The sequence below is a fragment of the Corvus moneduloides genome, chromosome Z (genome assembly GCF_009650955.1).
Source record: "Corvus moneduloides isolate bCorMon1 chromosome Z, bCorMon1.pri, whole genome shotgun sequence".
Taxonomy (NCBI): domain Eukaryota; kingdom Metazoa; phylum Chordata; class Aves; order Passeriformes; family Corvidae; genus Corvus; species Corvus moneduloides.
This window is the reverse complement of record NC_045511.1, coordinates 51,418,675-51,434,950: the sequence shown is the minus strand read 5'-3', so window position 1 is coordinate 51,434,950 and position 16,276 is coordinate 51,418,675. Positions and strand designations below refer to the sequence as shown.

Sequence of the window (16,276 nt, the reverse complement as noted above, 5' to 3'; positions counted from 1 at the left end):
CTTTGTTGCTTTTCCTTTAGGCAGCATCCATTTATGACTACAGGTGAGCCTGTCTCCAGCTGGGATGACCTGATTATGTCAGTAAAGAAACTGCAGGAAAATTGGAGAGGAGATCCTTGCACTTGAGGAGGCCTTTGTGCCCTGTAAGCGCAGAGCAGGGCTGCCAATAAAAACTGTCAAACCTCCAGAGGCCTGGAAGATTCCCTTCCTTGCCACGCTGTGCCTAAGCTGGACAGCGCCTTCGAAGCCGTGCGCTCCAGACGGGCTGTCCCGTTCATGGCTTTGCTCCGCTTCCCGGCGGCCCAAAGCTCTTCCCCCTCACAGAGGGGCCCTGCCCCGCCCCACGCGCCCCGTGGCGGCTGCCGCCCCGCCCGCCCTGCGGAGATGCTGCCCCCTCCCCCCGCCCCTGTGCCCCGGCGTCCCCCAGCACCAGCCGCCCCTCACGGCGGGCCAGGAGGAGGGACCAGGCCCCGCTCGTTCCCCTCTCCTGGCGGTCACGTGGCATCGAAGAGTCAAGGAGGGCTGAAACGGCACGTCTCCCAAACGCTTCCCTCTCGTTGGTGTCCTTTTGGGGCACCAAAGCGCTCTACTCAGGGGAGTCGGAGGGCCTACGCTCGGCTTTCCCTGCTAAGGTGTCCTTCTTCCTTCTGTAAGCTCTACAATTGGCTGGTTGATGTGAGCCTTCTAGGAGATGGGGAAAACGAGACGCTTTCCAGCTGGGGGAATTATCCTGGTAAACGACTGCAGTTTTTCAGCAACAGAATTTCAAGGTGCAGCTGGGCCTTTCAGCCATTGCATCGATTTTCCAATGCCACCCGCAGCATCCGAGGTGTGAAGAGCCCAGTGGGAAGCTCCTCAAAGACACTGCGTTGTCCACCAGCAGAGGACGTGTCTGTGCTGAGTCACCAGGAAAGCAAGCTAAGCCCAGAGTCATTATTCCACGGGCAAGCAGAGGTGATTTCCAGAGGAGTTGCATGCACTCGTTTCCCTCTCCCACTCAGTACTTTCGTTCCTCTTTCAAGCTGGCTCCCGGCTTTAACTGGAGCTTTTGACAGAGAAGGGAATGACTGCATCTCATTTTCATTGGGATGTGGCTATCCAAATGTCTGCAAGGAATCTTACAGGAAGCATGGAGCCTGGGCAAACCTCTGTGAGGCTGCAGCTTTTGACTGTTTGGAACGGGCCTTCTTTGGGCTCGGCACCTGCAGGCCACTGCAGAGCGGTAGCCGCAGGCTGCTGCCAGAGCTCCAACGCAACAAAACTGTGGCAGCCCGAGAATCACCGCACAGCTCTTCTGCGTGTTCTCTGACGTTCGGGTGCCAAAGAAACAGCAAGCAGGAAGAGAGGAGCTTTGCGTCGGGAGACGAGCCAACATCTCCCTGCCAGAAAGGGAGGTCAGGCTCCAAACTGAGGCAGAGCAAAGGTCAGCATGCACCTGCGTGCTCAAGAAGCAGCTGCACACTGCAATACTCCTGGAAATTGATTTCCTTGGCTTCTTTTGTCCCCTAGATGTCATCAAAGCGGTTAGGGCTTTCAGAAGCAACAAAGACGCCAGCAGGAACAAGCACGCTTGCTTTTAGTCAAAGCCTTGGGGAGGAAAAGTCACGTTTGCTTGCATTTCTTGGGGGCCTGCTGGATCGGTGCATTTTCGGAGTTACGCCAGGATGCCTTGAGCACTGACTTATGGACGGTAAGGATTTTTTCTCCTGCTTTATGACTGAGGAGATCTTCCCAGGTTTTTCTTTTGCCTCAGCTGCACAGAAGGTTCGGTTGCTGGGCGTAACTACGCCAACAGAGCCAGAGCGGCTGCTATTGTGACGTCAAGGGAGCCGGGCCGCGTCACAGTGCTGTCAGCGCAACGTTGTCCCGGTGCGCGCGAGGCCTCGTTGTCCAGAGCAGCTCTTCGGCTTGCTCGCTGCAGGAGGAGCTTCGTGACCGAGGCGTTCTCAGCAGACGGCCTGCACCCCGAGAGGAGTCTTGGTTTTTTTCTCCCGGGTGGCATTCAGTGTGCAAACCCGCACAGCACTGCTAGAATGATAGGGCAAGTCTGTGCCGCGGTTTGCACGGTTTTTTCTGTGGCATATTCAGGCTACTTCCTGACCCACCTGACTCGTAAGTAAAGGTTTATCCTGGCGGTAGCCATCACACGGCTTTTGCTTCACTTTGCTCTTTATGCTCGTTTGTAGTGATGAAGCTGATTTGGGAGCAAAGGTGCCATTAAGATGCCGCTCCTTTGCTAAAGCTCCTGCCAACAGCATCAGCTAAAAAGGGGGTGTCTGCACTCGCTGGCGGGTGGAGAGTGTTTGCAACGTAACCTGCAGGGGTTGCGTTCCCTCCACGGGAGAGCGCGTGGCATTGGGGGCTGTGGTTTCCTCAGCTTGCTGCTTCAACCGAGGCAACCTGCAAATTGCAGGCTGGGAGGGAGCCTGACAAGTACTTCTAAAAATTCCCCAGGAGTGAGGGAAAGCATTTTTTGCTCCAAATCCTGCCATTAGAGGCCTTGGCTCTCTGCTGTGACCCTTTACGGTGTGCCACGAGAGCGATTCCCTTGGCCATGAAGTGCAAGCTCCTAACTGGTTAGGGTTTGCTCCTGAAGCCAGGAGCTGTTCCTGGGCTGCTTTAGAAGAGAACCGCCACAGCTATGGGGCCCTTTGTGGAAGCTTTCCTGGGCTATCATTTGCAGCCTCTTGATGGGAATTAGTGCATGCAATTTATTTAAAAAAACCAACCAACCAAAACAAAACCAAAATCCCAGAAAAGAGAGCTCACAGGAAAGAGAAGAGGAAAAAGCTGCTTGAGCTGTTGGGCAGAACAGAAGCTCTGACTTAAAGAACACCTGGCATTTCTGTGATCGTGTTTCTATTTCTTCAGCGACAAAAGTAGAGAGAGCCTAGTATAGTGTCCTTGTTGTTCTCTTGCTTGCCATGGGAAAATCTTGTGATGCTCGCGGAGGGATGTTGGGAAAGGAAAATGCTCTCTGTTGGGACTGACTTGTCCTGTGGGACTCCCCAGCACAGGCACTTTTCTAACGGCATCTGGCTCCTTTTCCCTTGCTCGCTGCAGGTCACCTCACACGCGGATGGAGACAAGCCCGTCCTTTGGTGAGTGGCAAAGGAACCTGTGACGTTGCTGGTGTGTAAGAATTGTGCAGCAAGCTGTGAGCTTAGCCTGCTGCGGTAGAGTGTAGAGTGCCAGCCTGGGAGGCGGCAAGAAAGCCCAAGTCGGTGTTGGCACCAGCAGTAGCGAAGGGAGCACTGGCTCTTTCCTAATTTTCCGTTGAAGAGCCTTTCAAGAGGTGAAAGGCAAGTGTGGCAGGCCAAAGGTGTCTTGCTGATTCTAGCCAGGGCGGAAGATCAAATGCACAGCAAGACGGAGCACCACCTAATTTGCCCACCTTAAGAGGGTGAATTTCACGACTCAGAATCCCACTTGTAGCCAAGTTTATGATTTCCCCTTAGTCTGGGTGAAAAGAAGCCAGCTTACGGAGCTGACAAGAGAGCAGCTCCTAAAGGACTGGCTGCTCCCTGTCCCTCTCGCTGCTGTCTGTCAGCAGGGCTCACCAGCAGGGTCAGCATCTCCTCCGGCTCCCTCTCTTGCTGAGGAAGAGGCTGAAGAGGAGCAAAAGGACAAGAAACCTCCAGCTGTTGTCCATCCACGGCCTGAACGTGCAGAGCCAGTAAGTGGCACCTGTGGTTGGCACTGCCTTTGGTGCAGGGCCGAGCTTCAAGTTTCTGACGAGCCAGCCCTTGCCGCTCGTGCCTGAAGATGCTGGGGGCTGTGTGCCTGCCATGACGTAGTGCTGCTTCAGCCAGGCCAGGGACCCCTGGCAAATGGCTTTTTTTAAATTTTAAAATTTTAAATTGAGGCACCATTTTGCTGGGACGCTGAGAGGGCCTGAGAATGTCTCTCGGGATCAGACGAGAGGCAGCATTGTGCCTTTAAATTGTTGCCAGCGTAGAAGTGAGCCCCTTGGTGCACGGTGTTGGCACAGGCTCCCTGGGGTCAGCGGACAGAGCGGTCCAAAGACGCAGTTGACAGCCTTGCAGGATACTTAGGAGACACTGGCCCCTGGGAGGGACCAATTAGCTTCAGGCACAACGTAGACTCTGGCCTTCTGGTCAGACACTACCATGCCCACTCGAGGGTGACTTCATTGCCCAGGGGAACACAGCAGGAGGAAAGCAACAAGGCTCTGGGGCCCTGCTCCCATCTCTGTCTGTATCTTTGCAACCTTGTTGCAGTCGTCTTGCAGAAAATCGAAAAAAATGTAGCATGAAACCGGCCATGTGCTGCTGTATCACAGCAGCCTTTGGGGTTTGCCCGTTGCCTTTGAGAAGGGGACATGCAAAACCCCCCCAGCCAAAGAGGCCTGGCGGTGGCTGACAGCCTTCCTTTTGCCGTGTGCTCTCCGGGGTATCTGTGCCGGCCGCCTTTGTGACGGGCAATCTTTTCTTGTCCCAGCTCTTTCTTGACGCGCGCTCTGCCGTTCCACGTGCCGCTGCACCAGCACGGTCTGCCGCAGCCAGCACTCCTCCACGTGCCAGCACTTCGTCCAGCAGCCCAGCCCAGCAGCTGGAGATGAGAGAGGAGCAGAGCCTGAAGAGACTGAGTACGTCTGCTGTATTTCTGGTCTGCCAGAGCGGTGTGTTTTCTGCGTGTCTCTGTATTGGCTGTGCCACAAGTTCCTCCTCGGTTTAGTGTCACAGAGGCGTTTAGGCCTCCCTACAAGAGCCTGTTGCTGTGCTTTGAGGCAGCAAGAGAGCGCTCGGTGTGTTGCCGCTGCCTCTGAGGGCAGCCGGCACTGGCTTGGCTTTGCCTGGGCTGCCTTCTGTGCCAAAGACAAAAGCAGAGATTGTTTCTGTTGAGCAGAAGGCTGGCACCTAGCGGCTGGCTAGGCCCCAGGGAGCTCTCCGGCCCCAGCTATTCTCTGGCTGCCGTTTCTACGACTGTTCTCACTCCTCCGCTCACTGGTGCATGTTGTTCTCCTAAGTGGCCCTGCCGGTGACGGCGGGTGCCAGTGCAGAGGCTTCGGAGGCCCTTCCTCCACTCTGAGGGCCCAGTTCTTGAAGGTCCATCGTTCTGGGTTATCACATGAGCTGCTGTGCTTGAAAGCCGTGAAGTCCTTCTTGGAAAGGCCAGCTGCTGAAAGGTGGAGAAGACCGCCCTCCTGCTCACTGTTCTCAGCGGCTGGAAGCCAAGTGACTCCAAAGGGCACAGAGCACCCGACAGTGGGGCTGCATCTTGGATCATCTAGGGAGCGGCATCTCCCTTTGAAAGTGAGCACCTTGCACTGCTTTTGTCTTTCAGGGAGCATTGTGAGTCTGGGCGAGCCGAGGAGGAAATACTCGGCGTTTGAAGAACTTGGACGAGGGTGAGTCTGACGCCTGCTCCTTGTGCAAAACCGTGGGCCCGGTCTTTGGCCGGTGTTAGTGTCAAGCGTGAAGTCAGGCAAGCTGCAAACACGGTCAGACTCCGGCTTTACCTTCCTGTCACCTCTCAGGACTGCTCAGTCAGAGCAGTCAGAAGGCATCATCAAAGACAACCTGGTGCTGGCGATGTCTGCCTTGCTTGCGACGAGGAGCAGGACCTGGAAGATCTCCTGCCCCTGCCACGTTATGCCGGCCTAACAGAGCACCTTGTCACCTGAGAGCTGGCAGATAACACTTCTCAAAGGCAGAGTTTTCCAAGTTCTTCTTCTCCAGTTTTTCCACATGCGCGCGCGCGCACGCGGACGGAGTCCCCCTTGGGTTGGGAACGGAACTAATGGGGCGTGTGCCTTGGAGATTTGTAGCAGCCCTTTGTGTTGACGTTGGGCCTCAGTTTTCTCCTGGACGCCCTGCACAGCAGAGGGCTGGTGGGCTGTTGTGCTATTGGCGGTGGAGGTGCTGCAGCCAGGCGTTTTCCAAATGCTCCAGGCAGCCTGGGGAGATCTCCTGCCTAGGCTGGCTTTCACTGCCGGGGACTAAAGGGCTTTTTCTGCTGCCGTTTTCTTTCTAGGGGTTTTGGAGCTGTTTATAAAGCCCTCGACGCCAGCACAGGACAACAGGTAAAGGGTCAACACCCCCAGCAGATTTTGCACCTCTGGAGCGCTTTCGCCGCGGCTGCGAGCCTCGGCTGGAGCTTTGGGTGGCCGCTCCATCTCTGCGGCAGAGGCTGTTCCTCTGAAGCACAGACTAGGCTCAGCAGCCTGCAGACGGCATTTGGGACGGCCTTTGGTCCGTCTCCTAAGCTCTGCTGCCTAGTAACAAGGCCCTTTGGCACAGCTGGGCTGCGTCATTGCACAAGCACTCGCTGTGTGTTCCTGGGGATCTCGTGCGACGAGCGGCTTCTCAAGTCAACGGTCTCTCAACGTCCTTTTAGGTGGCCATCAAGAAAATGGCGCTTCAAGAGGAGATGTCCGCGGAGCTGGCTGTCAATGAAATCGTGGTCATGAGGGACAGTAGGAACCCCAATATTGTTACCTACTTAGACAGGTGGGGCTATTCTCATGTCAGTGTTCCTTTAGGATACTGCAAGCCCAAAGTGACAAACCCCTTTGGTCACAGGCCGAAAATGGAGCTGTTTAGGATTTCTCTGCTCCAGTGCGTGGGAGGAGGTTGCACTTGGTCTGCAATAACCTCTTCTGGCAAATGCAGCTTGGAGAGCAGTTCCAAAAAGCTGGTCAGCCGCTCGGGTGACTGGGCTGTGCCCAGTTCTTCTCTCTCCATGCCGGGCTTTTCTTCTTTCAGCTACCTGGTCGATGGGGAGCTCTGGCTGGCGATGGAGTTCATGGACGGCGGCACGTTGTCTGATGTACTCGGGGCAGTGTACCTCGAGGAAGGACAGATAGGCGCCGTCTGTCGGGAGGTGAGGGATGCCGCTTGTGCTTCCCCTGGCCTGCGCAGGATGGCCCTTGTCAACTGGTGGTTAAGAACAGCAGTTGTCTTGCTCACGGCCTTGCTTTGCTTGTTGCTGCCACGACACGGAGAAGAAAGAGCATCGGAAGCCAACTGCCTGCCAGTGTCCCCGCACTTCCTAGGCTCTGTTCTCGCACTCTTACGTACTGCTGTTGTGCTCTGGCGCTCGTGCTCGCTCGCTGGCTCTCACGCTCTGTCGCACTTGTTTCCTCTTGCCAGCTTTGCCTCTCGACGGTTGCCTGGAGCCTGTCTGTGTGTCCTGCATTCCTTGCTGCTCGAAGCCAGCACGCCGGTGGCAGAATTTCAAGCTGAAGGCAAAGGAGATGTCCTCAGCTTCAAAGGATAGCATTGCAGCCCAGATGGTGTTGGATTCTGGAACAGGTCTAACGTGCTGCTTTCTCCTCTGCTGCCACAAGGCTACGAAGAAAATCTTTGCCGTGCCGCCCCCCAGCCAAAGGGCACGCGCTACGTACCGAGGGGAGGAGGGGCTTTTGGAAGCTCAGCTGTGCCTTTGCTTGGAAAGATGGAACACCCGTAAGAGTGTTGAAGCAGCAAGCTCTTCCTCTTGACAGCACCAGGATGCTGCGGCCTGGCTCACAATTCCCTGAGAAAGCTGTCGCTCTTGTCGAGCCCGTTCCTTTCTTGCGGGATGAAATCAGGTCCTGAACATTCACCCTTCCCTTTCTCCTCTCTCCTCTCTCCTCTCTCAGTGCCTGCAAGGACTGCAATTCCTTCATTCCCGCCAAGTCATCCACAGAGACGTCAAAAGCTGCAACATTCTTGTGGGCACGGACGGATCTGTGAAATTGGGTGGGTATCCTTGGTCCGGCGCAGCGTTCCTGGGATGCGCTCTGGGGCTGCTTTGGGGTAACTGCCGGTTCCCCAGAAGCGCTGCTTGGCCAGCTCGCGGAACGTGAGGGCGTTTTTGAAGTGGCCAATGCCTTATTTCCCTGGCTACAGCCCCGCGGAAGCAGAGCACCGCTGCTTTTCCGGCTAGATTCACCGTGGCCTTGTCAGGCTTCGAGCGGGCAATTCTTTGGCTGGGTTTGCCAGTTGTAGCTGGCTTTGACAGGGTTTGTTTTTCTCTGCAGCTGACTTTGGCCTCTGTGCTCAGCTCACCCCTGAGCTCAGCAAGCGCAGCTCCAGCGTCGGCACTCCCAGCTGGATGGCGCCGGAAGTCGTGAGAGGAGAAGCCTATGGCCCCAAAGTGGACATCTGGTCACTGGGGATCGTGGGGCTGGAAATGGTGGAAGGGGAAGCTCCTTACCAGAGGGAACCCCGTCTCAGGGTAAGGTGCAGCTTAAAAGTGCGGGTCTGTGCGGAGAGAGCTGTTGTGGCTAGGAAAGGAGCAGGAAGAGTGTCCTCTTCCGTTTCTTGTAGGTTTTGAACTGATAGAAAGGAACGGGGCCCCAAAACTGCAAAACCCCAGGCACCACTCGGCTCTCCTGCGCGACTTTCTCCGCTGCTGCCTGCAGACAGACGACGACAGGCGCTGGTCTGCCCAGGAACTCCTGAAGGTAAGAAAAAGCAAAGCGGCACAAAGCCCTGCGAGCTGTGGACACCTGCATGAAGGGCTGAAGAGCATTGTGGGCCACGTGGGCCTGGGCGAGACAGGTCCGGGACCGGAAGGCGGAGGGGCCGGTGGTGCCCTCGGTCCTCTTTGTGTGTCTTCCTGGTAGCAGAGGAATCCTGCTTGAGCCTGTTGGACGTGATCTTGGGAAGTTACGGTTCCTTTTGGTTTTGTTTTTCCTTTGGGCAGCATCCGTTTGTGACCTCAGGCGATCCTGCCTCCAGCCTGGCTGCTCTGATCATCTCAGCCAAGCAAGTGCAGGAAGACTGGAGAGGAGACGCTTGCGCCTGAGGAGGCCTTGGTGCCCCGCCAGCTCAGAGGAGTGAAGAGGGGATGCACCGTGTTTTAGGAGAAGATTCGGCCACCCCCTGAGTTTTATAATGAGCTATGCCGTAGTTAGGAAATGTGTGGTTTTGAGATTTTCTTAGCTTAGCTGGTTTTAGTTAGGACTCGAGACCCCGGAAAGCTTCATTAATAGAGCATTGACTAGCTAAGAGTAGAGTATTGTTGACGTAAGGAAGCTGAGAATTATCCTGGAACTAGAAACGGACGAATCGTCATACTAATGATTCAGCTATGAGAGAAAAAGCTGGGCCTCAGCAGAACTGGACCAGGCGTGAGCTGTCAGCCTGAACAAGTCACCAGGAGGACAGAATGACGAAGATGAAGAAGTAGCCAGAAGACCCTTGGTTTCAGCCCTTGGTTTCAGCAGGACTGCCAATAAAAACTGTCAAACCTCCAGAGGCCTGGAAGATTCCCTTCCTTGCCACGCTGTGCCTAAGCTGGACAGCGCCTTCGAAGCCGTGCGCTCCAGACGGGCTGTCCCGTTCATGGCTTTGCTCCGCTTCCCGGCGGCCCAAAGCTCTTCCCCCTCACAGAGGGGCCCTGCCCCGCCCCACGCGCCCCGTGGCGGCTGCCGCCCCGCCCGCCCTGCGGAGATGCTGCCCCCTCCCCCCGCCCCTGTGCCCCGGCGTCCCCCAGCACCAGCCGCCCCTCACGGCGGGCCAGGAGGAGGGACCAGGCCCCGCTCGTTCCCCTCTCCTGGCGGTCACGTGGCATCGAAGAGTCAAGGAGGGCTGAAACGGCACGTCTCCCAAACGCTTCCCTCTCGTTGGTGTCCTTTTGGGGCACCAAAGCGCTCTACTCAGGGGAGTCGGAGGGCCTACGCTCGGCTTTCCCTGCTAAGGTGTCCTTCTTCCTTCTGTAAGCTCTACAATTGGCTGGTTGATGTGAGCCTTCTAGGAGATGGGGAAAACGAGACGCTTTCCAGCTGGGGGAATTATCCTGGTAAACGACTGCAGTTTTTCAGCAACAGAATTTCAAGGTGCAGCTGGGCCTTTCAGCCATTGCATCGATTTTCCAATGCCACCCGCAGCATCCGAGGTGTGAAGAGCCCAGTGGGAAGCTCCTCAAAGACACTGCGTTGTCCACCAGCAGAGGACGTGTCTGTGCTGAGTCACCAGGAAAGCAAGCTAAGCCCAGAGTCATTATTCCACGGGCAAGCAGAGGTGATTTCCAGAGGAGTTGCATGCACTCGTTTCCCTCTCCCACTCAGTACTTTCGTTCCTCTTTCAAGCTGGCTCCCGGCTTTAACTGGAGCTTTTGACAGAGAAGGGAATGACTGCATCTCATTTTCATTGGGATGTGGCTATCCAAATGTCTGCAAGGAATCTTACAGGAAGCATGGAGCCTGGGCAAACCTCTGTGAGGCTGCAGCTTTTGACTGTTTGGAACGGGCCTTCTTTGGGCTCGGCACCTGCAGGCCACTGCAGAGCGGTAGCCGCAGGCTGCTGCCAGAGCTCCAACGCAACAAAACTGTGGCAGCCCGAGAATCACCGCACAGCTCTTCTGCGTGTTCTCTGACGTTCGGGTGCCAAAGAAACAGCAAGCAGGAAGAGAGGAGCTTTGCGTCGGGAGACGAGCCAACATCTCCCTGCCAGAAAGGGAGGTCAGGCTCCAAACTGAGGCAGAGCAAAGGTCAGCATGCACCTGCGTGCTCAAGAAGCAGCTGCACACTGCAATACTCCTGGAAATTGATTTCCTTGGCTTCTTTTGTCCCCTAGATGTCATCAAAGCGGTTAGGGCTTTCAGAAGCAACAAAGATGCCAGCAGGAACAAGCACGCTTGCTTTTAGTCAAAGCCTTGGGGAGGAAAAGTCACGTTTGCTTGCATTTCTTGGGGGCCTGCTGGATCGGTGCATTTTCGGAGTTACGCCAGGATGCCTTGAGCACTGACTTATGGACGGTAAGGATTTTTTCTCCTGCTTTATGACTGAGGAGATCTTCCCAGGTTTTTCTTTTGCCTCAGCTGCACAGAAGGTTCGGTTGCTGGGCGTAACTACGCCAACAGAGCCAGAGCGGCTGCTATTGTGACGTCAAGGGAGCCGGGCCGCGTCACAGTGCTGTCAGCGCAACGTTGTCCCGGTGCGCGCGAGGCCTCGTTGTCCAGAGCAGCTCTTCCGTTTTATTTTAAACCTGTATTTGATTTTGTCTGAAAAGTTCAAATTTGAATGAGGTATAGAAAATTAGGCTCTGAATTTTACGGACTATAGACCATAGAATGTTTCATTAATACATGTTTGTTTAGCTAATGGTAGAGTATTGTTAACTTAGCGTACCTGAATATTGTCCTTGAACTAAAAATGGATTAATTGTCATACTAATGATTAAGCTATGAGAGAAAAAGCTGGGACTCAGCAGTACTGGACTACACAGATGCTACAAGCTGTCAGTCTGAACAGGTCACCTAGAGGACAGAATGAGGAAGATGAAGATGTAGCCAGAAGTCCTCTGTTTCAACCCTTTATTTCTTCCGGATTGGCAATAAAACTCTAAAATATGCGGAGTGTTGGAAGTTTCCTTTCCTTGCCAGGCTGTAGATAAGCTGGACACTGCCTTCTGAGGTGTCAGAGGCCCAAAGAACCTGCTCAGGTGAGCAGCTTTGCTTACCTGAAATGGGGAACGCCCACGAGCATTCAAGAGAGATTCCTGGGTAATACTCACCAGGTAACGAGCTCACAGTCAGAACAGCACCAGGAGGCAGATGTGCAGTCCTTCTTGTCCTGAAGATGTCAGGGTGATCATCAGAAATCACTGGTTTGTTCCTGCCCTCTTCTCACTGTGTCACCAATGGGACGTAATGGCATTCCTTTAGTGACATTTGGCCCTTGCTTCCTGCTCCTCATTTCCTCCCTTTTCGCCCCAGATCCACCCGAGGGACCCTCTGGGCCAGCCTCATCCCCCACAGGTGTGTGTAGCTGCCAGGGCCTCCTGCAGAGCCCTGTTCCTGCGCTGCTGCCTCCTGAGCCTCTTCTCACACCTGGGTCAGGCCACTCTTGCCATGTGTTGGATGCACATGCAATGTGTCAGGCCTGTGAGCAACCAGCGCCATGGAGGAGCCCCTGCTACCTGTGACTCACAGCCCCGGCACTTTCCCCGCCAAGCTGTGGCTCCATTTTGACTCCATCTGCTGGGAGACTTGAAGCGAGAGGCTGCTCATTTACTGGATGGGGCTGCTCATTTACTGGATGGGGCTGCTCATTTACTGGATGCTCCTTGAGTGGTGCCGACAGGCCCAATTTCCACCCCTCCACACTCCAACCCTAAGGATGCCTCAACCTTCTAAACACAATTCTTCTTAGTCTAATGGCTTCTTGTGCTTTATTTAATGTAAGCAGGAGTATATGTTTTTGATTGTCTTTATTCTAGAATTAATAGAAATAAGTTGAAGTCCTCCTATATTTTTGCCATTTAAAACTTGAAGCAACTGAAAAAAGTAGAGAAGCTTTCTAAGCTGCTTCTAAGTTAATTTGCAAGTCTTCTTCTTCTTTACCCAGTTTCAGTGTACCTGCTGGTTGTCCTTGGCTGTCATCTTTTCAGCTTCATTACTGTCTCTATGGATCTGTAAAAAACCGTAAACCCGAGGCAAATTCACTGTACTTTGTGTTTTTCCTCTTCTGGAAAGGCTGAGGCTCTTGTGACCTTCTTCTGTCAACTAGACTTCGATTCCCATCGTGCCTCTGACTAAGAGCAGGACAAATGTCATTTATTCACTGCTGGTAAGATCTGCTAGCAAAGGTCACACATAGAGCTAAGCATGATGATTCTCTCCCTACCTTTAATACACATCTTTGTGTCCAGGCATGGTCATTTCCAGGAGCACCTAAGCCACTGCCGAGGAGAAAAGTCTCACTATTGCTGTTTTTGATATTGATTTTTTGTGGGATTTTGATCAACATTGACAGTGATCTACAGGAACCGGATCTTTGATGTGAAGCGTCTTAAGCAACATTTCTAAGCATAGTGGGCAATGAAGTAAAGGTACTAATGAGTTTGTGGTTGTTTTAACTCTGTGTGACTGTCTTGGGGGTGACTTTATGATGTGTATCCCATATCGCTGCCCTATGCCCAGAAATTAATTCCTGTGCCTTTCTATGCCTCTAAACTGAGCCTGAGAGGAGGAAGGAAAAACTGAGCAAAACTTTTTCAAAGCAGTTTGCAGCTTGTTCAAGGTCACCCAGAGATAGCGACTTTTTTCCCCAGCTGCGGCAGGGGAAGGAGGAAGCACCCGGCTTGCTGCTCTCCTGTCAGCTTCTGGCCAGTTTCAGCTTCTTTTTCTCTGAAGGGAGACTGAGAGTTGAATTTTTTTTCCTTCCCTGGAATTTTGGATTTTTTCCCTTTTTCTGTGGACTGCTTCAATATCAGAACACATCGGGAGGACTTTCCACTGAGCACAGAGGGCCTGGCCCTGAGCCAAGCCCCAGCTCCAAGAATACCAAAGGAAGGACTCTAACACTTTCCCAGGTTTTTCCTCCACAGTGAAAGATTTTATCCTTTAGCATTATTTTCCTTTTCCTGTGTGTTTGTTAAATAAATAGTTTTATCTCCTTCACTTTCCTTCGAGGAAAATTTATTCCTTCCCGAATCTGGTGGGGGTGGGGTGGTGACCTGCCTTCTCTCAGAGGATATATTTCTAAATTTGGCCAAACCAGCACAGTGACATAAGGTACATTATCACAAAACATGTTATTTTTCAGTGTTTCAGGCATTTAAAACTTAGACTTATTCTTGTCAACACTTTTCTTTCTTCCCTTCAGAAAGCTGCATGTCCAAGTGCTGGTTTCTGTCTCAGTTTGTTGAAGGTATACCAATATACAAGTTTTGTACTTTACAGTCAGCCACTGAAAATAAAAGGAACACATATGATGAAATTTCAAGTTTTGAAGAGTAGTGTATGTTGGGGTGGGGAGAGGGGGAAGACGGGAAATTATTAAAAAATAAATTAAATTTAAAAATGGAGCCCTTATCTGTAGATACTAAAAAGCTAGAAGCAGAGAAATTTTCCAGCTTTCTGCAGCATCCTGTGAAGTTTTCCTTTCTCATGCAAGCTAGCTGAAAACAGTTTGAGGTTCTTGTAAATCAAGACTTTGTCTTGCACCTGTGAACTTGTTTTCCAGTTTTGTTATGGTACATTGGAAAGTTGTTTTGAAATGGGTGTTGTAGAGTCTCAGCCAATCATACTGGTACGTGGTTGATCAAGAGACCAATAATGTCATGCCATTCTTGAGAACCACCTTATATAAACAAGTTTATAATTAATTAAATAATCCCGTTTTACCCTGGACTTGAATTCTGTGTCGTTCTTCTTGCCATTCTCGGTACAATAGCGACACTCACCTAATATTCCAGTATTTGGATATGACACTAACTCTCCTCCTTTCTTTGACTACAGCAAAAAAAAAATCATTTGATCCTTTCATGTTACAAGCTGCACAGAGGAGTACTGGAACTTTCCAGTGAATTTGCCAAGGCTTGCTACTTTCTTGAGGTCATTTTTCTTCTTGAGAAAGTGATACCTTTGCTGGTATAAATCTAGCAGCTGGAAAAGCACTCTTTATTCCTTGTTTTCCCTCTAGGAATTCTGTGGAGGATCTACAAGGCAATCTCTGAGAATGTACCTCTTTGGTTTTGGATTGAGCAGGTCCAGCCTTAGATATAAAATGCCTGTTGTTAATATCTTGGTGCTTAGAGAGTAGTGTTTGCTTTGCATCATTCTGATAAAAAATGGAAACCTCGAACTGAAAAAGAATTGAAAAGTCCTAATGCAAAATCAGTAACTTGAAAGTTAGTGACTCCAAAGTGTTAGTCACTTCAAATACCCACTTTGCAGACACTCAGGCTCAGAAGTGCTTAGCCTGGTCACATTTTATCTAGTTGTAAGAATTTATCTTATTGTTAAATTTTTACAGTATATATAGGAAGTAAACCTGCTAGAGATTCATACAGAATTTTCGTTTGGGTGGTGTGTTTTACCTGTGACCCTACTGTTCAGTGCTGACTGGAAAAACAGCATGTTTTGCTCTTACTTGTCAGTGTAAAAAAGCCTTCATCCTCTGTGTTCCAATACATGGAGAATTGAGCCTTAGCTGAAACTTAGCAGATTGAAAAGTACACAAATGACTTCTTTATTCAAATTCTAATTCCATTTTATATGGCTCCTGATTTTCTTTTTTTCCTGGTAATTTCTCTTACAAATGTTGTAATTTGCTGCTAAAAACCATAAATGTGTATAATTTATTTTTGTGTTTAGGTATGATGAATGGATAAAGGCAGACCTAAGGAAAGTACCAAAAATTAAGGACGAAAGAAAATAAAGGTAGTTTCTCTCCCTTTTTTGCTCTTGTTACCCCCAACTTTGGCTTGATACATTCTTAAGTACTCCCCATTCTGCTTCTTTTGATTGGTATATGAATACTTGACAGGACAGTTGTGGATGTCCCTTTAGACTAGACAGTCTACTTCCCAGCCTTTTAAAAATGAAAACTTTTCCCATAAAGATTTTGGGGTTTTCACTTTTTTTTTAATATTAAATTTACATATGACTTTATAGAAAACAAATGAGAAGAATCCATGTCATAAGTGTTGGAAGCCAGTTTGATGGGGTGAAATTTGGGAGCTCCCTCTGCTGATTCTGGAGAGCAAACGGGACTAGTCTGTGTATCTCTATCATTTTATTTCAGAGCATTTCCTTCAAAATTCTTTTTTTTTTAGACTGATATTTAGGCATAGGTTAGGTTCCTCAGGCGGTGGGCTGCAAGGAAGAATTTCCTTCTGCCACAGGAGTCAGTGCTCCTGCTGCCCCACCTTCTGATGTGAAAGCAACGAGATAATGCTTGAGCTATGCAAAAAGCTGTAGCTATGCAGAAAGAAGTAGTTCCTTTGTAACAGGGTATGCGAATGAAGCACATTTTAGAAATCACCACATACAGCAGAACAGGCTAACTGCAAAAAGCTGACCACTGGCTGTTTGAGCAGACAATCTTAGAGAGCATGAGCAGAAAACAGGGGAAAAATTCAAGCCCAAAGAAGACTTATGAGCCTTCATCAAAAATGACCACTGGGAGGCTGATGACCACCTTGTGCAGAAACCACACACGTGCTACAAGGGCTGACATAATCATGTGATTAGAAAATATGTTGCAATATGAAGGTTAGGAACGTATAATGTGCACGTTAAGTAAAAAAGTATAAAAGCTGGTACTGTGCGAAGAATGGACGAGTGAGTTTGTGGTGGAGCTATCCCCCTCACTCCCAGCGTCCAATAAAAAAATATCTGCTCTATAGGCCTTATATTGTGGAGTACTGTTTTCTTGCCTAGTTTTCAGGCATCACTCTCCCTCCTTCCCCTGCATCATGGTGGAACCTCTGGAACCCCTGTGCCAAGGAACTGCCCAACTGCCCAATGGCCACAAACTGCCCAACGGCCACAAACTGCCCAACTGCCCAACGGCTGCTGTGCTGTGCCTGTCACC

The 16,276-nt window shown here is 51.2% G+C and overlaps 1 protein-coding gene across 1 annotated transcript; it reads left to right on the top strand.

Moving 5' to 3' along the window:
* The first annotated feature begins 1,834 nt into the window (after window positions 1-1,834).
* On the top strand, window positions 1,835-9,207 carry LOC116438339 (serine/threonine-protein kinase PAK 3-like). Its single transcript, XM_032097202.1, has 12 exons — window positions 1,835-2,112; window positions 3,064-3,101; window positions 3,554-3,676; window positions 4,462-4,609; window positions 5,308-5,371; window positions 5,998-6,046; window positions 6,361-6,473; window positions 6,729-6,846; window positions 7,607-7,706; window positions 7,988-8,191; window positions 8,277-8,413; window positions 8,656-9,207. Exons 1-12 carry the CDS (start codon window positions 2,034-2,036, stop codon window positions 8,755-8,757), a joined length of 1,275 nt encoding a protein of 424 aa, XP_031953093.1. The 5' UTR covers window positions 1,835-2,033; the 3' UTR covers window positions 8,758-9,207.
* The last annotated feature ends 7,069 nt before the right edge of the window (window positions 9,208-16,276 follow it).